Below are 22,668 nucleotides of genomic sequence, written 5' to 3' on the forward strand. Positions count from 1 at the left end.
GGCCTGGGTTTGACCACTGGGTTGGGAAGATTCCCTGGAGAGGGGAAAGGCTACCCACTCCAGTATTCTGGCCTGGAGAATTCCATGGACTGTATAGTCCATGGGGTCACAAAGAGTTGGACATGACTGAACGACTTTCACTTTCACAGAACTGTGGATGCATTTGTTTTTAATCGTCACCTTATTAGATAGAAACCACTCGATTTGCAGTCTATTATTCCATATACACTAGCCCTCGCAATTTCATGTCCTAAGATAATGTGATAATCAAGTCACTGACAAAAGGCTGAATAGGACAGAACTAGAGACAGTGCTCTGAACCTACCACTTGTCTACTTTTTACCATAGGATTCTTATAATTCATCACAGGAGTTCAGTTTCTTAGCTGTACTCTCTGATAGTGACAGATAAAAATACTCTAAGGGTAGTCTACAGATCAAATATTCTTACATGGTACACCAACACCTACTCTCTCTTCGAAGGTACAAAAGAAATTCACCTCCTTGATGAATTGTTGCCTACTTTTCTTAGACGAAAGTACCATCTTCCTCCTTATGGCTTCCTAATTTCACTCTCACCATTTTTATCTCATTGACCACAGTCTGACTTATATTACAGTTAATTATCTGAACAACACCAATTCCCATTCCTTTAATTCAGTTCCCTTGGGGCTACAAAGGCTATGCCAATTGCCCTGAAGTTATTATTTATTGAGTATCAACCATGCCAGAAAATGGTATTTTTCACGGACCAGCTTATTTGTTCTTTTTGAGGTAAATATTATAATTAAAAGCAAATACCCAGCCTCTGGTATTTTGGATAAAATGACAACTGAACAAAATCTTAACTGCTATTCCAGATAAAAGTTCGCTTTTTTTTTTTGTTTGTTTGTTTTAATATTTCCTTTCAAATAGAGCTTGAGCTTGCATTCTTGATAGCTTTCAGTTGAATAGAAATGGGACTGATATGTTAACTGGAACAAAACAAAACAAAACAAAACACTGTTGCAGGAAACAAAAGTAGACAAACCACACATCTTCTGTAAAGATCCATTTTATTGGGAGCTGGCGGCTCAGACAGTAAAGAGTCCGCCTGTAATGCAGGAGACCTGGGTTCGACCCCTGGGTCAGAAAGATCCCTGAAAGAGGGCAAGACAGCATACTCCAGTATTCTTGCCTAGAGAATCCCCATGGACAGAAAGCCTGGTGGGCTGCAGTCCAGGGTTCATAAAGAGCTGAGCACAACTGAGCAACTAAGCACAGCAAACTTCTTCAAGGTGACATACTGACATTTAGAAACAGTTTCCCTCAATAGCATGCTTAACTATAACTCCTGCTTTTCATCATAAGACCAAAGATAAAAGTAGTATTTCATAACAATCAAGTAATTATTTCTGTCAAGGAATTTTTCTTAAAGCTAAGCCAGAGAAGTGCACTGTGAGATAGAGCCAATAATGAGGACTATAGGAGATCCAACCAGGGAAGAGGCACAAAAAATAATTTTTTTTGGAGGGGAAAAGGAAAAATACCTCAGTTTGGGATCATGTTGTATAGAGAAATTTGCATAATTTTTAGAAATGTAAAGGTTTTTCTACTCTAATTTCCTTGCTTAGTTGACAAAACCAAGGCCTAGAGAAGTGAAGATAAGTTTTCTAAGTAAAAGAGCAGTTATGTTAGGACTCTGATTAGAGCCCAGTGACAGGCCTTAGGGTCCAGTTGCTTCATCTTAAGTCTGAAAGGCTGGAGATCTGGGGACCAGTTAGTGGTGCAGTCTTAAGGCTGAATTGCTTTTATTTGGGGAAACCTCAAGCTTTGCTCCTAAGGTCCTCAACTGATTGCATATAATCTACCCACATATAGAAGGTAATTTATATTATTCACAATCTATTGGTTTAAATGTTAATTACCTCTAAGAAAATATCTTCCTAGGTGAGCATGTCAAAAAACTACAATTTGAAAGAAATGTACAATTCTATGGAGTATGTTACCATGTGTATTTGGAATTGAACATCTATGCTACCTGTTCCACATTCATGTCCTGGGAAGGGAAAAGAAGATTGACACTTTTTACCCTCATTTATTCCTGTCCAGTGTTTTAGTGCATGCAGGCTGCTATTACAAAATGCCAGAGGCTGGGCAGTTTATAAACCACGTTATTTATCACAGTTCTGGAGGCTAGAAGTCCAAGATCAGGGTGCCAGCATGGCTGAGTGAGTGAGGGCCTCTTCCAGGACATATCCCGAAATGGAAGGGATGAACAAGAATTTCAGGCTTCTTTCACAAGAGCCCTAATCCCATTCATGTGGGCTCTACTAGCCTCATGTGGGTTCTGCACTTATGACCTAATAATTTTTCAATGTCCCACCTCCTAAAATCATCACTTTGGGGATTAGGTTTTCAACATATGAATTTTGGGAGAACACAAGCATTTCGACCATAGCACCCAATGAGGAGACTGACTTGTCTAAGGTAACCCAATGCTTCATCCATACTGAATGCTCTTGGTGCTGATAGGAAGCCAAGGACTAAGAAAGCTGAATAAGGACCAGCAGCCCCAGGTGGAGGGTCTGAGATGGCAAACTCCTTGATGGATTTCACAACAATATATGAGTACCTCTAGGGTCTTCCTTGGTTATCATTTATTGAGTAATCTACCACTCCAATGTTCCTACTTGAAATATGAGTTATTTACTGAGTTCATAGACAAAGTACCAATTGACCAGCATAGATGTTCAATTCCAAGACCATTTTTGGGTTCCATAACCAGCTAGGAATTCAAGAACTCACTGAAAGCTATTATAGCTATGGCTATGGTTTATTGCAGATCTTTGATTTATTTTTAATTTTTAGTGCAGTGTAATTGATTTACAAAGCCATAAATGTCAATTTTTTTTGAACAGTGAATAAGTTATACATATACATGTATCCATTCTTTTTTAGATTCTCTTCCAATGTAGGTCATTACAGATCATTGAGCAGATTATCCTTTTCTATACAGTAGGTCCTTATTAATTATCTATCTTGTATTTAGTAGTGTGTATATGTCAATCCCAATATCACAATTTATCCTTCCACTCTTCCCCCTGGAACCATAAGATTATTTTCTACATCATGACTCTCTTTCTATTTGTAGGTAAGTTCATTTGTACCATCCTTTAATATTCCATATATAAGCAATATCATATGTATTTGTCTTTCTCTGTCTGATTTAGTTCAGTTGGTATGAGAATATCCAGGTCCATCCATATTGCTTCTCATAGCATTATTTTGTTCCTTCTTATGGCTGAGTAATATTACATTGTATATGTGCACTACATTTTGTTTATCCATCTCTTGATGTACATTTAGGTTGCTTTCATGTTCTGGTTATTGTAAACAGTGCTGTAATGGACACTGCTGTGCTTAGTTGCTAAGTCATGTCCACTCTTTGCTACCCAATGGATTGTAGCCTGCCAGGCTCCTCTGTTCACAGGGATTCACCAGGCAAGAATATTGGAGTGGGTTACCATCCCCTCTTCCAGGGGATCATCCCAACCCAAGGATTGAACCTCAGTCTCCCGCATTGCAGGCAGGTTCTTTACCGTTTGAGCCACTGGGAAGCCCTGGTGAAGCAACGAACACTGAGGTGCATATATATTTTCAAAGTATGATTTTCTCCTGGTATATACTCAGGGGATTGCAGCTTTTTAAAAGATACAGATTAAAAGCTGCCAAGGAAAAAGGCATATAGGGCAGAGTCAAAGAAAGTGTGGAACATGGAGCTTTTGGTTGCCTCTTCCCAGGGCCTCACGGGCACCCTTATCTTCCCAGCACTGATGTGTCAGCACTGAGCACTTGCAGACATGGGAGCTCACTCCAGGCTCCATGTCTGGAGTTTTTACTGGGGCTCCATTGCCTAGATATAATTGACTGTCCATATAGCTGATCTCAGCCTCAAACTTCTTTAGAGGTGCAGCTGATATTGCATGACCAAAACCCCCATCCTAAATCACAGCATTCTTGTGGCCCAAAGTTTTTACTCTAAATCCCATTGTTTATATACCTATCAGTTCAGTTCAGTCGCTCAGTAGTGTCTGACTCTTTGCGACCCCATGAACCACAGCACACCAGGCCTCCCTGTCCATCACCAACTCCTGGAGTTTACCCAAACTCATGTCCATTGAGTCGGTAATGCCACCCAACCATCTCATCCTCTGTCCTCCCCTTCTCCTGCCCTCAATTTTTCCCAGCATCAGGGTCTTTTCAAATGAGTCAGCTCTTTGCATTAGGTATCCAAAGTATTGGAATTTCAGCTTCAACATCAGTCCTTCCAATGAATATTCAGGACTGATCTCCTTTAGGATGGACTGGTTGGATCTCCTTGCAGTCCAAGGGATTCTCAAGAGTCTTCTCAACACCAGAGTTCAAAAGCATCAATTCTTTGGTGCTCAGCTTTTTTTATAGTCCAACTCTCACATCCACACATGACTACTGTAAAAACCATAGCCTCAACTAGACTGACCCTTGTTGACAAAGTAATGTCTCTGGTTTTTAATATGCTGTCTAGGTGGTCATAACTTTCCTTCCAAGGAATAAGCGTGTTTTAATTTCATGGCTACAATCACCATTTGCACTAGTGATTTTGCAGCCCCCCAAAATAAAGTCAGCCACTGAAGCAGTGTCAGAGCGGCAGCGGCTGCGTGGTGCCTGAGAGGCTGAGAGGAGCTACCTCTTGTCCAAGATCTGGGGCGGCGGCTGAGAGCCGCAATCCCACATCCAACATAAGAAGCAGCAGCTGCACCTTGCTGGAGCAGCCGTGAAGAGATACCCCACGTCCAAGGTAAGAGAAACCCAAGTAAGACGGTAGGTGCTGAGAGAGGGTATCAGAGGGCAGATACACTGAAACCACAATCAGAGACAACTAGCCATTCTGATCACACGGACCACAGCTCATCTAACTCAATGAAACTAAGCCATGCCGTGTGGGGCCCCCCAGGATGTACTGGTCATGGTGGAGAGGTCTGACAGAATGTGGTCCACTGGAGAAGGGAATGGCAAACCACTTCAGTATTCTTGCCTTGAGAACCCCATGAACAGTACACACCTATCAGGCTGGCCCAAGACCCTCACATGAACAATAGCACTTTTCTCAGTGTCAACCTTTGATATCTTTAGTCACCCTTTCTCAGAGAAAATCACCTAAGGGTTGAGAGAGGAGCTCCCAGGAAACAAGGGCAAAGTGCAGCCTTCTCTTTGGATGAGGCTGAGCTCTTCACTACACAGCCAGGTGGCTGGATTTGCCTGAGGAGGCTCCTTAATTGTAACCCCACAATAAGAAAATGTGAAGGGACAAACATTGGTTAAGCATTCATCTTCTTCTGGACTTTCTTGAAAGATTTTTCTTGCTTATCTTCATTAATTCTTATGCAACTCCATGAGGTGGACACTAGTTTGAATAGCATTATGGAGAGAAGTAAATTAAGGCTGGCCTGAAGATTCAGAGCTAGTGAGTGGTGGAGTGGGAGTATGTACGAGTGCTACAGGACTCCAAGGTTCATATTAAAGCCACTATGTGGCAAAGATCCCAACATTTCTTTTTCTAGTATTTTTATTTATTTGGATGTGTGTGTCTTAATTGTAGCACATCTGGATCTTTCACCTCTGTGGTGGCATGTGGGATCTAGATCTGCGAGCAGGGATTGAACCCCAGGCCTCCTGGATTGGGAACACAGAGTCTTAACCATTGGACCACTGAGAAAGTGCCAACACCATTTCCATTTGGAGTAAATGTTCACATGCAAGTGCACAGCCAAAGAAGTTTGTTGAATTATTATTGTCTAGTCCTGCCATTCTGTTCCACAATGTATATTAATTAAGAAAGTAACAACATGAAACTCTTCTTGCTATCCATTTAACAGAAATAAATATAAGACGGAAAGACATGAACTTACCATAAGCTCGTGGTGCCATGATCAAGGAAGGCTTTAGGCAACTGGAACATTTCAATAAATCTTTTTGTCTGGTATGCCAGAAATTTGTACACCCTTGTATATCACACAATAATAAATTTCCAGATAGTGAATGGGATGCCTTTCTTTATAAAACAGGGCCAGAACAATTCTGAAATGGGAGGTGGGAAAGAAGATCCATATTTAAACCTTCAAATACAAATGCTTTCTCAGAAACAAAAATTTAGAAAATAAAACATATGAATGTTGAGAGTTTGAAAATTGTTTCCCTTAAAACTCTCCCCATGAGCATATGCCATGGAAAACTTCGTGTACCACAGAATACCCTAGTTAGGTAACACAGTCTGACTGATCCAGTATTTTAATGCTTTTCTTAATTTTGGGTGAAGCTTTCATGAACTTCTCACGTGACCAATGGTGTCAATAATTGATAAATCAATTGGAAAGGGGTTCCTGAAAATGGAGTGGATAGATGAGAAATGTAATCTGAAGTCTAAGTGAAGGGAGTTTGATACACAATGGGAGAAAGGATATTAACTTTTTTGAGGAATGGTGGTTGGTGAGATGTGGTCCTGCAGGTTCTATGTGAAGGAGCCCACTCCCTGCATCAGCTGAGGACAGGGAAAAGGATGGAGTCTAAGCTCTGGTGGCAAGACAGAGTGTTTCAGTCCACAGCCCTTTATTATAGACAGAGCGAGCTCTCTGTAGGCAACAGTATCCAAAATAGGATATTAGCAATAGCAATACAAATGACCAAGCGATGGAGGAGCAGCACACACCTGTTCTAAGCAACCCAAAAGATTCTTGGTGCGAAAATATTGATGGCTTCCCCACCCCTTACTTCTTAGTTCTACTTTTGTCTGAGAGAAAAGTTCCTCCAAGAAGAAGGATAGGAGTTCACACTCCTTCCAGGAAGCCAATTGGGAAGCCTAAGCCATGGAATTACCTTTTGGATCTAGAGTCACTTTTATAATCATACTGTGTCTCCCATCCCTCAGATAGGTGGCCTAGGAAACAGCAGTTACAATCGCGATTTTAAAGAAATATTAAATATAGATGTTCTTTTCTTGTACTGCCTGTAAATCTTAGAAACAGGTAATTGTGAAATTGTTTTTCAAAGATGGGACAGCTGCCTGCTTTTTTAATTACCTTGATCATTTTAGAATATGCCCTGAGGTTAAAATGTCTTTTGCTTAGAAAAGTGACTTTTTCCCTACCACATGCAATGTATCATCTTCTTCACTAAGTTTCTTTTAGCAAAATAAGTTCTCATTTTTGATTTTTTAATACCCACTGTGCCCAGAAAGTAGAAGCTTTATGGAAAAATGAGTACCCTGTCTTAATATAAAGTGTCCCCATATGGCTACTGTTCTTAAAGACCCAATTGGCCATTCTCTCCTACCACCCAGAACTTCATTCAGTGCACATTTTTACATTTATTTGTGGTTATCTTCTTTTTCTCCAGTTTCACCTTTAACCACCTAATTTTTGTTTTCATTTTATTCCATTACTGTGTCATTAGCCACAGAATTTCTTAGCAAAGATAGTAGATTCAGGATGAATTTGAGTCATGTTCTATGATAAAGAATACTACTTTGAGATATAAATCAGAATCATTTAAAAAATGGTAATTGGTTAAAAAAGTTGGAATATGGTTATCCTAAGGCTATACAACACTTTAATCACAGCATTTGTCTTGATGACAGGTGAGTTAGGTATTTGATAAGCCTCACATGTTTTATTTTCTTGGGCTCCATAATGACTTCAGATGATGACTGCAGCCATGAAATTAAAAGATGCTTGCTCCTTGGAAGAATAGCTATGAAAAAACTAGACAGCATATTAAAAAGCAGAGACATCACTTTGCCAGAAAAATGACTGTATATTCAAACCTTTAGTTTTTCCAGTAGTCATGTATGGATGTGTGTGTTGTATCATGAGGAAGCCTGAGCACAGAAGAACTGATGTCATCGAACAGTGGTGTTGGAGAAGATTCCTGAGAGTCCCTTGGATTACAAGGAGATGAAACGTGCCAATCTTAAAGGAAATCAACCCTGAAAATTCAAAGGACTAATGCTGAAGGTCCAATACTTTGGCCACCTGATGCAAAGAGCCAACTCATTGTAAAGGACCCTAATGCTGGGAAAGATTGAGGGCAGGAGGAGAAGGGGCAACAGAGAATAAGATGGTTGACTGGCATCACCAACTCGATGGACACGTTTGAGCAAACTCCAGGAGATGATCATGAAGGATAGGGAAGCCTGGTGTGCTGCAGTTCATGGGGTCACAAATATCAGGTATGACTTATGACTTAGTGAGTGAACAACAAGAAGAGCAAGGTCTCACGTGTGGATATGAAGTTTAATATTTATGAAATATAGGCAGTCACATTACACATATAGAATAATTTCAGTACATGTGACATGTAATAAAAGCTAATCACAGCACAATTGAAAGGCCCAATGTAATCACAATTCTTTGATTTGTTGATACTTCTGGTTTCTAGTTGTTGGTGGTGTTTAGTTGCTAAGTCATGTCTGAAGTTTTTAGGACCTCATGGGCTGTAGCCTGTCAGGCTTCTCTGTCCATGGGATTTTCTAGAAATTAATACTGGATTAGGTTGCCATTTCCTTCTATAGGGGATCTTACCTATAGAACCCAGTGCTCTCTCCCAAGGTCATGTGATGAGGCTTGTCTCCAGGACTGACAGGAGTGGAGGGTTCACTCCTAGGCTCATGAGTCCATGTGTCTGCCCAGAAGTCCACTCATAGGAAGGACACAGCTACAGGGAGCAAGTGAGACCTGAGAGTCACAGGCTAGTGATCTTTTGCTGTTTTTGCCTGGGCCTCCCAAAGATAGGAGAGAGTCTACAGAATTCATCATCTTTCCCCAAACCTGCAGCACTCTTCAGATTTTAAATGTCTTTCTTTTTATAATCTCTTCTCCAATCTGGAGTCCCATCCCTTTCTACTCCTGGGGAGCTCCTCCAAATCTTATTTCACTTCCTTTTTGGAAATTCTTGTGACTTTTCCAGACAAATCAGCTGTTCTCTCCTTTGTGTTATATGATAAGTTTACTTACATTCACCAAAGAAACGAATACAACTGTACAAATTATTTATTTATGTATTTATCTCTTTCTCTTGAAAAATGTGGGACCGGCAAGATTAAATTCAAACACTAACCCTTCATAATATTTAATAAATATAAATTTAATAAATGTATGTTGAACAAATGCTCAAAATACATTTTTTATTTATGAATTGGTTATTTGTAATTTGGCACGGTCATTTCTCATGCTGAAATGCCTTAAACTATGTTTCAGGATATTATTAAGTTTTCATTAATGTAAAGGAGTAAAGTCAGTCAGTCAGTCAGTTCAGTCGCTCAGTCATGTCTGACTCTTTGTGACCCCATGAATTGCAGCATGCTAGGCCTCCCTGTCCATGACCAACTCCTGGAGTTCACCCAAATTCACATCCATGGAGTCGGTGATGCCATCCAGCCATCTCAACCTCTGTTGTCCCCTTCTCTGCCTGCCCCCAATTCCTCCCAGCATCAGAGTCTTTTCCAATGAGTCAACTCTTTGCATGAGGTAGCCAACATACTGGAGTTTCAGCTTTAGCATCATTCCTTCCAAAGAACACCCAGGGCTGATCTCCTTTAGAATGGACTGGTTGGATCTCCTTGCAGTCCCAGGGACTCTCAAGAGTCTTCTCCAACACCACAGTTCAAAAGCATCAATTCTTCAGTGCTCAGCCTTCACAGTCCAACTCTCACATTCATACATGACCACTGGAAAAACCATAGCCTTGACTAGACGGACCTTTATTGGCAAAGTAATGTCTCTGCTTTTGAATATGCTATCTAGGTTGGTCATAACTTTTCTTCCAAGGAGTAAGCGTCTTTTAATTTCATGGCTGCAGTCACTATCTGCAGTGATTTTGGAGCCCAAAATCACACTCACTGGGGTGTAGAAGTCTGACACTGTTTCCACTGTTTCCCCATCTATTTCTATGAAGTGATGGGACCAGATGCCATGATCTTCGTTTTCTGAATGTTGAGCTTTAAGCCAACTTTTTCACTCTCCTCTTTCACTTTCACCAAGAGGCTTTTTAGCTCCTCTTCACTTTCTGCCATAAGGGTGGTGTCATCTGCATATCTGAGGTTATTGATATTTCTCCCAGCCATCTTGATTCCAGCTTGTGCTTCTTCCAGCCCAGCATTTCTTACAATGTACTCTGCATATTAGTTAAGTAAGCAAGGTGACAATATACAGCCTTGATGTTCTCCTTTTCCTATTTGGAACCAGTCTGTTGTTCCATGTCCAGTTCTAACTGTTGCTTCCTGACCTGCATATAGGTTTCTCAAGAGGCAGGCCAGGTGGTCTGGTATTCCTATCTCTTTCAGAATTTTCCACAGTTTATTGTGATCCACACAGTCAAAGGCTTTGGCATAGGCAATAAGGCAGAAATAGATGTTTTTCTGGAACTTTCTTGCTTTTTTGATGATCCAACAGATGTTGGCAATTTGATCTCTGGTTCCTCTGCCTTTTCTAAAATCAGCTTGAACATCAGGAAGTTCACAGTTCACATATTGCTGAAGCCTGGCTTGGAGAATTTTCAGCATTACTTTACTAGTGTGTGAGATGAGTGCAGTTATGCGGTAGTGAGCATTCTTTGGCATTGCCTTTCTTTGGGATTGGAATGAAAAGTGACCTTTTCCACTGCTGTGGCCACTGCTGAGCCTTCCACATTTTCTGGCATATTGAGTGCAGCAGCTAAGGCCAGGGGCGGTGGCTGGGAGGAGCTACCCCAGGTCCAAGGAATAAAGTAGTAAACTCAAAATCAGTTAAATATTTTACAAACATGAATAATTTCAAAACCTCATCTATAAATACCATTTCCTAAGATAAAGGAATCCTGGAAAAATATTAAGAGTTATTATACTTAACATTCAAGGTAATTTTAACTATTGATCCCCACTGTGGCAAAGGGCAGAGGGTTTATTTGGGAAGTCAGGGAAACTTATTTTCTGTTATCTAGGGTCAAATGCCTATTGAATAAATACTACAACCTAGACTCTCTTTCTTTCCCCTCCTATGTCAAGAAAATTTCAGAAGTCATCAAGCTATTCTGGGGTACATCTTCATAGATTTTTATGTCACTTAATACAGGTGAAATAGGAATCTGAAGGACCATACAAAAACATATGGTCAAAGTCTTCCTCTACTTTTTTTTCCTAGATGTAGGTTATTTTTTTATGACACATGACATCATACACATTTTAGACATGCAACACAATGGTTTGATACTCGTGTATATTGCAAAATTATCACCACTGTGATTCTAGTGTTAATTTACTATTGTGATCCACCATCACACACAGTTTCAATTTTTTTCTTGTGGTGAGAACTTTAAGCTTTTCTTTCTTAGCAACTTTCAAGTATACAATACATTATTATTAACTATAGTCACCATGCTTTGTATTATATCTCCGTGACTTATTTGTAATGGGAAATCTGTATCCACTCCACCCAATCTGGCTCCCCAACCAGAACTCTGCCTCTGGAAACCACCTTATGAAGTCTATGCATAAAGAAATTCTAATGTAAAACCAAACTATTTAATGTATTCCTCTCAACAGAAAATTTCATTTCATAATGATATGAAGGAAAGTACATAATTGCCTTATTTGGTAAAAATACAATATATTACCATATTACTACATGGATTTGTACACATCTTAAGGTAACCACATCTCTTATGTGGTTATTGGTTTTTGATTCCTCATTTAAGTGAGATCATATAGCATTTGTCTTTATCTGACTTATTTTGCACAGCATAATGCCCTCAAGGTTCATTCATGCTATCACAGAGAGCAAGATTTCTTCATGGTAAGTCCATAAATAATACATTAAGAGTACGTGCATAATCCTGAGGATAATGTTGGTTAGCTGCATACCCCACTCACCCTCACGGTGAACAAATTGTTGATAATGGTATAATTCGTGTAATTTAGTCTTTAATTGTTGCCTGTCTGCTTGCTTGACACCATTTAGCTACCTGGCCCCCTGGACCTGAGTCCCAGTGTCCAGTGCAATAGCAGGCATCATTTGCACCTGGCCTGCGAGGTGGGACATGGAACAGTTGTTATACTTTGGCAAAAACCATTACGATTATATAAAAATAAAACTGGAGTGAAGCAAATACAATTTTTACTAGAGAAACTGTATAGTATATCAGTTTGTAAATCAAAAGAGCAATGCAGTGAGTAAATTTTGTGGATTTTAATGCTTCACCATTGCTTACTATTTCTTTCCTTGGCCATTTCAGTTCATGTGAAAAAAAATCATTTTAAGAAATGAGTATTTATCACTTTGTATAAAAATAAAAAACAAATATATCCAAGATGCTATCCAAAGTGGAAAAAAATATGAGACACTAATAAAACTTAATTAAATCATTCATATTTAAAATGAATTTCTCACTCTAGCTTATTTAATGGTTCCCGCTTATGTAGTTGCAGCTCTATTATGAAGTCTATACATAAAGAAATTCTAATGTAAAACCAAACTATTTAATGTATTCCTCTCAACAGAAAATTTCATTTCATAATGATATGAAGGAAAGTACATAATTGCCTTATTTGGTAAAAATACAATATATTACCATATTACTACATGGATTTGTACACATCTTAAGGTAACCACATCTCTTATATTATACTAAGTACATTAAAATTAAAAAAAAAAACAATAACAATCATAAGTAACCAATCACATCACAAAATACACAAGGATATTCCTTGGTTGCTTTACCTTGACCAAATAAAAGTAGACGACTGAGCATTTTCTCATTTCTTGGCATTTTCCCTTGTGGCTCAGCTGGTAAGGAACCTGCCTGCAATGTGGGAGACCTTGGCTCAATCACTGGGTTGGGAAGATCCCCTGGAGAAGGGAATAGCTACCTACTCTAGTATTCTGGCCTGGAGAATACAGTCCAGGTGTCACAAAGAGTCGGAGATGAATGAGCAGGTTTAACTTTAACTTTTCACCACCTGGACAAGGGCAGAGGGTTTATCAGTAGGATCTCAGGAGTCTTATTTTCTCCTTTCTAAGGTCAAAGGCCTGTTGCATGAATATTACAGCCTAGACTCTCTACCTTTTAACTCTTCCTGTCAGTGAAGTTTGTCAAGTCATCACATTATTCAGGGGTATGTGGGCATAGATTCTTAGGTCAATTAATATAGGTGAAATAGGAGTGTAAGGAACATAGAAATGCAGATGATCAAAGTCTCTCCTTCCTTTTTTTCCAAGATGTATTTTTTAAATTGAGATATGAATTTAATTTACTATAGCATCATACAAGTTTTAGATGTAAAACACAATGATTTGGTATTTGTTTATACTGAAAATAGGGGCTTCCCTGGAGGCTCAGATGGAAAATGATCACCACAGTAAATCTAGTTAACATCCATCATCACATTATGATTTCTTTCGTGTGGTGAGAACTTTTAAGATCTACTCTCTTTGCAACTTTCAAGTGTGTGATACACTATTAGTAACTAGAGTCACCATGCTGTGTGTTATATCCCCATAACTTATATGTAACTGTACATTTGTACCTTTTAACCCACTTCACCCATGTTGGCTGCCCACCCAAACCCCGCATCTGGAATCTATTCTCTGTATTTATGTTTTGTTCATCATGGTTATTTTTGATTCCACATTTAAGTGTGATCATACAGCATTTGTCTTTCTCTGACTTATTTCATATAGCATAATGCGCTCAAGATTCATTCATGTTATTGCAAATAGCAAGATTTCTTTATGGTTAGTCCATAACCAATACATTAAAAGTATCTGCATAATCCTGATGTATAAACCTGGGGCACCTCCACACCTTAGAAACCCTTATAGTGAATAAATTGTTGATAGTGGTATGTGTGTGTTAGTTGCTCAGTCGTGTGTGACTCCTTGCGACTCCATGTACTGTAGCCCATCAGGCTCCTCCATCTATGGAATTCTCCAGGCAAGAATACTGAAGTGGGTTGCTATTTCCTTCTCCAAGGGATCTTCCTGATCCAGGGATTGAACTCACATCTCCTGCAATGCAGGCGGATGCTTTACCATTTGAGCTACTAGGTATAATTCATGTAATTTACTCTTCGCTCTTCTTCACTGTGTTTAATTAACCATAATTTTGCTTCAGTCCCACCTGAGACCCAAGGTCTAGCACAATAGCAAGCATCATTTGCACCTGGCCTGAGATGGGACATGAAATAGTTGCTGTACTTTGGCAAAATCTATTACTAGAACCATAAAACTGGAGCAAAACAAACAGAATATTCACAAAAGAGTGTATCAGTTTTTAAATCAAAAGAGCAGTGCAATGAATAAATTTTGTGGATTTTGATTCTTCACAATTGTTTGCTATTTCTTTTCTTGGCATTTTCAGTTGTGAAAAAATATTTTAAGAAATAAATATTATCTCTTTACAAAAAAAAAATCAAATATATCCAAGATGCTTTTCAAAATGGAAAGAAAAAAAGGAAACAGGTGAGACTCTTGTCAATTTTTAATCAGCAAAGCAAAGAGTATTACACTCTCTTTCTTTCATCCTTAAGTTGTGTCCGACTCTTGCAACCCCATGGACTATAGCCTACCAGACTCCTCTGTCCATGGGATTCTCCAGGCAAGAATACTGGAGTGGGTTGCCATTTACTTCTCTAGGGGATCTTCTCAACCCAGGAATTGAACCTGGGTCTCCTGCATTGCAGGCAGATTCTTTACCAACTGAGCTATGAGGGAACCCCATATCACACTAATAAAACTTAATTAAATTATTAAATATTTAAAATGAATTTATAACTCGTTTATTGAATGTTTCCTTTTTATGTATTTGAAGCCCTATTATGAAGCCTATACATAAAGTAATTCCAATGTGAAACCAAACTATTTAATGTGTTCATCTCAATTGAAAATTTCATTTATCCTTCCAAAATTTAAATAATCTCAGAACACTATATCTCAGTTTATATTTCCCTCACATCAGGAAACACATAATAAAACTGTTACAAATACATCACCTACAAAGTGGTTGAACCTTTAAATATAACTCATTCATTTCACATTTCATTTCATTTCACTAATGACGTATAATAATATTGTTCAATTTACAATGAATGTCAAATTGCTGGTAGATCAGATAATGGATATTTACTAACTCCATTTTTATATCACTCCCAACCAACTATATAGAGTTATGTAAGTCTTCAATATCCTTCAGAAAAACATTTCTTACAGTGAGACATAGGAATTTGCCTTTGTAAGAAAGACAGAATTTGATACATAATTACTTTCTTTGATGAAAATGCAATATTCAGATTATTACCACATGGATTTGAATACACCCATAGGAAAACCACATCTCCTATATTATACTACATATATTAAAATCCACCAAAATAATAAATAATCCAACACATTAAAAAAATAAACTCTTGGGTTGCTTAACTGTGTTACCAAACAAGAATGGAGGACTGAGTGCTCGCTCGTTTGTTGGCACATACTCCACTAAAATTGGGTTTCCCAGGGGTCTAGGTGGTAAAGAATCTACCTGCCAATGCAGGAGATGAGGCTTCTGTCCTTAGGTTGGCAAGATCCCCTGGAGAAGAAAATGGCAACCCACTCCTGTATTTGTGCCTGGGAAATCCCATGGACAGAGAAGCCTGGTGAGTTACAGTCCATGGGGTCACAGAAGAGTCAAGACATGATTTAGGAATGGAGCATGCACGCACTGCACTAAAACTAGTATTATTCAGCTTTAGCAGGAAAAAAGAATTATTACACTTGCTGGACCCATAGTCTAGAAAACCATGATCTTTTCTCCCTTTGAAACTCTCAAACACCCTTAGAATTGCAGAAAGGCTTTAGAATCCTTAGTCTTGAGCACAAACCCAAACATTCTACTTTAGAGCCACTGACCTCAGTTCTCTTTCATCTGACTATCATCTCTCACCATCCAGTTTGGTGCCTGAATTGAACACTGGGATCAGTTTACAATCATCCAAGTTTGCCCTTGTCCCTGACATCTTTTCAGCATCTCCACGTGGCCTCCCAGGACTAGTCCCTCGCTTGAGCCTGCCTGACCCTCCATGCTGGCACTGCAAGCAGCCTCTCATCTGAATCTGGCTTTGCTCTTCTCCAGCTTGTATTATATTATGTTGGCCAAAAAGCTCTAATTTTTTTTTTTCTGTACGATCTTATGAAAAATCCAGATTACCTTTCCTGTCAATCCAATATTTTAAGCCACTTGAAAGCTTATTATAGAATCTGCCTGTAATGCAGGGGATGCAGGAAATGCAGGTAAGATCCCTGGATTGGGAAGATCCCTAGAGAAGGAAATGGCGACCCACTGGAGTATTTTTGCCTGGAGAATCCCATGGACAGAGCAGCCTGGTGGGCTAGAGTCCATACGGTCAAAAAGAGTCGAACATGACTGAAGAAACAGAGCACGCAACAGCTTGTTTTAAACCTGCCTTTTCTTAATTTTCTCGGTACACTCCTGGGTTCTCTTGCAGAGAAAGCAACAGAAACCTTTGAGAGCAGAAGAAATGTCTCAGAGAATAACAGTCTGCAGCAGAAGTTATCAGATCCTGGACTATGCAAACAAACATTCTGATTATCCAAGAGAAAGCTATAGTCAGTGATAGAATCCTCTTTAACCAAAGGAATGGCAACAGGAGTTTTTTTGTTAAATGGAAAATTCCTTCAGACATATTTATTTTCTGATGGGTCTCTTCATATGTGGCCATGGCCTCTTTTGGTTATGCCCATTTAGTAGAGTGGGCATAGTCTTTTTGTTCAAAAGTCAAAATTATTACACATCATCTATAATTACTACATTCAATTTTTTAAAATAAAATATACAAAAACAATAAAAAAAGAATGCAGACGCTTACGCTTAAACAATGTTGGCTATCATTCCTAATTGGATAGTAACATCTTATTTTATTTTGGGGGGAATTTCATTTTATTTTATTTTTTTTTACATAAGACTCAAGAGTCTCACCAAAATTTTTTATTTTTGTTTTTATTGAAATAGCTCCCATCACACTCACATGTCATTCAGTTCAGTACAGTGGCTCCATCATGTCTGACTCTTTGTGTCCCCATGGACTATACAGTCCATGGAATTCTCTAGTCCAGAACCCAGAGTAGTCCCTGCTCACCACAACTGGAGAGAAGCTCATGCAGCAATGAAGATATAGCACAGCCAAAAATAAGTAAATAATGCTATATAAAAAACAAAGATCAAAAGACTCTTTCAAATCTAAAATCATCTGTGATCGTTAAGAATATATTTTATTAAGTTTTTTTTTCTTCCTCATCGTCTATGCTGTATTCTCAAGAAGATTACAGAGCCTTTTAGCATAGAATATATGTGTTTCACTTATTTGTATCCCATGGACTAAATATTGCAATGTTCTATCCAAAAAGGTGTTTGCAGCATATACTTAAACATTATAAATTACCTCCTGTGTTATAGCATGAGTGATATAGACAAAAATGTCTTTAATATAAGATGATCCCAGTCACAGCATTTTCTCAGTGTCTAGCCATCCAAAGGCTGTTCTCAGTTATCCCAAATTGATGTTGCTTTTTATCAATTATCATGACATGGAACGGTTTGGGAAACTTCAAGGCACTTTCCCTTTATAATGAAATATAAGCTAACTGTTAGGATTTGGTAAAAGTACTGCTTGTGGTATCATCGGAAGCACCGATCTGTCACCTAAAAGTGTTTAGGTAGAAATGAATGATTTTTTGATAAGCATCTGCCTGAGTTCAAAAGAAATTTGCAACACGTGAGGCACTTACACAGCGATGGCAGAAAATATGCTACATAATTAAAGCCTAAATAATAATCAAGAATCTAGTGGTGAGTTTTCTTGCCACTCCTGCTCAAGAATTGTGGATCTTCTGTTTCAAGTAGGAAACAGTATAGAGTTGCCCCATATGTGGTAGCATGAAAAATTTTCATTTCCATATCTACAGGAAAGTATACTGAGAAAAACTGGTTAAGTGGCTGTCATAAAAGACGATCAATGAATAACTTCATAGCTCCAATTATCCTTTTCTTTCTTTCTCTCCTTTTTTTTTTTTTGATCAACTCACACACACCCTTTGTTCTGTCTCTTCACTGTCAGATTTCCACAAAGGGCAGATTTGGTTCAAACACAATGTTGTCTATTACAGGGAACGCACATCCGATAATTCTTACAAGTAACATCAGTAGATATTACTAGTCGATGCAGTAGAAACACAGTGAATATTTGTTCCAGGCAGGTGGCATTCACAGTTTAGAATTTTCCCTGGTTTTTCAAAAAATTTTACTTTGTAAGAACCGAATTATGAAACATACCAAGAGTCTCTGTAAAGAGCATTGCATGCAGCATTTTTCATTTAATTGAAAATAGGCTAACTCTTGATCGCTTAGTGAAATTGTCACTTCCAGTGGCTTTTCCCCCCTGAAGAATATTCCTCCTAGTTCTAAAACTGGAAAAGATATAAATTAATGAAAGAAAAAAGTCTTATACAGTTATTTTGTCTTAGAGGATTTCATTGAATACCTCAAAAGTTTAATATTACATTGCTGATAGTCAAAATCAAGTTCATCTTCCAGGTGAACTTCAACAGAAAATCTTCTTCTGCTTTTATGAGTCATTTAAAACATTGCAGCATTTCTCAAATGTCTAGTTATACAGCCAGTACCTAAAAAAAAAAAAAAAAAAAAAAAAAACTTTCTTAGGAGTTAGTGAGAGATTGAAGAAACCTCTGAACTCACTCATGTTTACAAATGCAATCATAACTAGTCAGTTTGAAAATCAAAGAGAAGTGGCCCAGGGGTGAATAGTCACTATCAAACAACAAAACTTCAAAGATTGTCACTGCTACCCTTATACAATAAACACCACGCATTGCACATCATGGGTGCCTAAATTAATTTGGAAATCAAAAAGTGTCCATTCAAAGTTACCAAATGGATGCAGGTAAAAGAAAAATAAATTCCACTAATATTATTATAATATTTGTATGGAAAATCTTTTAAAATGGGAGCATTTATGGATATTAATTTTGGGGGATGTATTATTACTATTTTGATTTTATTCCTTTTAATTATCTGCTACATCAGGTTAGGAATTTATTTTAAATATTAATACCAACATAAGGACACATAATATTGAATTTACAGCAGCTAGAAAAAAACAAAGATAAAATATGAGGCAGGAAGTGAAATTATAGAAAGTCCACAATGGTATCAAATTAAGGGGCAGTATTGCATAGAGAGAAAGCTAACTTCTCAAAGTTGCTTGAGGTGCCAAGAACAGCCATATGTGAGAATCCAGCTTAATTTGAATACTAGAAACTGGACCAAGAGGAAAATGAAGTTCATAAAAATATGGTGATGCTAAAAGCCAAAATTTAGACAGCAAGAGGTAGGGCAGCTGTAGATACTGAAATTCAAGAATAGAGGTAGATATGAAAGCAAATACACTAACAAGCATCAAGAAAACAAAGCACAAAAGGGTGTAAGAAATAAATCATCAAGAGGCTGGGTAGCCTGATCAAAAGAACAGGAGAATCAATAGGAAAACCAAAGTGCAAACACTTGTGTAAACAGGAGAACCAGATGATGCTCAGGAGAGAAGGCCTGGGACTTAGTGAACCAGAGAATAGTAGACACCAGCATCAGGAACAAGAACTCTGGAGCAAGGTTCATATCTATGCTTTTCCGGAAACAGCTCCAGTTTCAATGCTTGGGCACTATAGCATCTAAAATTGTTCCAGGTAGAGATTATAGCTTGCTATTATACTGAGAAAAGGACAGTAGTGTTTATCAGTTTATTTTCCTCATTAAAGTACAAGGTTAATGCGTAGTTATCCATTGATAATTGATTCCTTCAGTTTACAGCATGGATGACTCATTGAGACCCTCTTCAGTCATATATTGGATATTTAGATATGTTATAAGATCACCAAATTATATCTTAACCCAAATAACTCATATAGTTATCCATCTACCAATAAATGATAAATTACATTCGAATTTATGATATTCTGCTATCCTTCAGGTCAGTTCAGTCTCTCAGTTATGTCCAACTCTTTGTGACCACATGGACTACAGCAAGCCAGGCTTTCATTTCAATCATCAACTTCAGCATCACCAGCTCAGTCATGTCCAACTCTTTGTGACCCCATGGTCTATATAGTCCATGGAATTCTCCAGGCTAGAACACTGGAGTGGGTAGCTTTTCCCTTTTCCAGGGGATATTCCCAACCCAGGCATCAAACCCAGGTCTCTACCGCATTGTAGACCCACAAGGTTGGGTGATATGACATGAGGAAGCGAAAAGATGACATTATGGTGCCCAGTCACCTCCATCTGCTAATAACGAGACTTAGGAAAATCACTTGCCCACTCTAAGTCTTATTGTTTCATTAGTATAATTTGGTAATAATAATGAATGTTAAGGCTATCTCACAGGATCATTGTAAAGCACAAATTTTACAAAATTTTGGAAACTTTTAGCAAAGTATCAAGGAAATCCATGGGGTTATTAAGGTGGGTTAGCAGATTCAAGTGACAGTATCCTTTTCTCTTAGTATTCTCTTTGCATTTAAGAATAGCAATCAAGCAGTCAAATGGTTACTCTTCCCCAGCGTGATGGAAAACCACACAGATCAACTGTACTATTCTTGCCATTTCAGTGTCTAAAATGCAAGCATTAGTCAATGTAGACTGAAAAAGTTACAAACTCCTAGAGAAGTTCGCTGCTGAGAGTCTTCAGAAAGTCCCAGGACATTCGACTATCTTTAGAAAATGACCTAAACACTCTGGTTCAGAATTAACTTAAGCTCCAAATGTTTGCAGAGCAAAGGAGCACTTCTGGGAGCAGTACAAAAATGCAGGGAGAAACCTACTTCTACAACTATATCTGTGCAAATATCATCCATTTAAATTTACACAGTGGAAGATGTTACTTCTTCCTCACCCCAGCTGCTACATCACCAAATCCTGCTCAGGGCAACAGGGAGAGATGAGGCTTCCCTGGACAGGATGGCTTTTGCTAACCTCAGGCTAATACATCATTTCAGAGTGGCTCTTGTTTTTATTTATGCAGAGTCCTGCCTGCTCCTGCTGCTGGTGGTGTCAAATCTACTATTGTGCCAGGGTGTGGTCTCTGCACCCCTCTGTCAAAACCCATTTGGCAAGTGCCAGATGCCCCTTCAAAACCTGTTTGACACAGCAACCATGACGGCTAACTACAACTATAGGCTTGCCTGGGAAATGTTCAGTGAATTTCTAAGTACTGTACTTCTTGCTTATTTCCATAAGGAACCTTGGTGAAAGTGACTGGGCTATTTTAGCCTTTAAACAAGAAGGATGCATCAGCCAAACTTCAAATAACACATTTTCAAGTCAAACAAGGCATCAGCTCATAAGATGTATAAACCAAAAAAAGGATCAGTTTCATGAAATCTCAAAGATTCTTAAAAATGAAATATCTAATTCAATTTCTTTTCATTAATTTTAATTTTTAAATTTCCAAAATAAATTTAAAGCATCTGTATTTGTCATCTTGAAGGTGTGTGTTAGTCACTTAGTTATGTCCTACTCTTTGTGACCCCACGAACTGTACATTCCAGGCAAGAATACTCCAGTGGCTTACCATGCTCTTATCCAGGGGATCTTCCCATCCCAGGGATCAAACCCATGTCTCTTGCATTGCAGGCAGACTGTTTACCAACTGAGCTACCAGGGAAGCTTGGAGTTCCTTAAAAGAATACCATAGGATCAATGGATTAAACAACATAAATATATTTCCTCACAGTTCTGGGGGCTAGGAAGTCCCAGATCAGGGTGCCAGCAAGGTCATGTTCTGGTAAGAACTCTCTCTTCCCAGGCTGGCTTCTCCCTGTGTCCTCACAGGATGAGGGGGTGGAGAAGAGAGACAGAGACAGAGACACAGACGAAAGAGAAATCGCTCTGGTGTTTCTCCTCATAAAGACACTAATCCTACATGATCAGTGTCCCACCCTATGAGCTCATTTAACCTTAACCAAACAGTATGAAAACAGTATAACAGGCAAAATGATAGGATACTGAAAGAGGAACTCCCCAGGTCACTAGGTGCCCAATATGCTACTAGAGATTAGTGGAGAAGTAACTCCAGAAAGAATGAAGGGATGGAGCCAAAGCAAAAACAATACAAAGTTGTGGAGGTGACGGGTGATAGAAGCAAGGTCTGATGCTATAAAGAGCAATATTGCATAGGAACCTGGAATGTTAGGTCCATTAATCAAGGCAAACTGGAAGAAGTCAAACAGGAGATGGCAAGAGTGAACGTCGACATTCTAAGAATCAGCGAACTAAAATGGACTGGAATGGGTGAATTTAATTCAGATGACCATTATATCTAATACTGCAGCAGGAATCCGTTAGAAGAAACGGAGTAGCCATCATGGTCAACAAAAGAGTCTGAAATGCAGTACTTGGATGCAATCTCAAAGACGACAAAATGATGTCTGTTTATTTCCAAGGCAAACCATTCAATATCACAGTAATCCAAGCCTATGCCCTAACCAGTAACACTGAAGAACCTAGAGTTGAACAGTTCTATGAAGACATACAAGACCTTTGAGAACTAACACCC

The 22,668-nt window shown here is 38.6% G+C and overlaps 1 protein-coding gene across 1 annotated transcript in view; it reads left to right on the plus strand.

Annotated features, from left to right (window-relative positions):
- Positions 1-22,668, plus strand: part of LOC120870252 (chorionic somatomammotropin hormone 1-like) — a 56,335-nt gene that overhangs the window by 25,495 nt on the left and 8,172 nt on the right. The window contains exons 4-5 of the mRNA XM_040249881.1: positions 19,480-19,542; positions 21,138-21,321. Of these exons, the coding sequence (XP_040105815.1) occupies positions 19,480-19,542; positions 21,138-21,321 (247 nt within the window). The remainder of the gene's footprint in view (positions 1-19,479; positions 19,543-21,137; positions 21,322-22,668) is intronic.

The sequence above is a fragment of the Oryx dammah genome, unplaced genomic scaffold (assembly GCF_014754425.2).
Source record: "Oryx dammah isolate SB20612 unplaced genomic scaffold, SCBI_Odam_1.1 HiC_scaffold_11, whole genome shotgun sequence".
NCBI lineage: Eukaryota > Metazoa > Chordata > Mammalia > Artiodactyla > Bovidae > Oryx > Oryx dammah.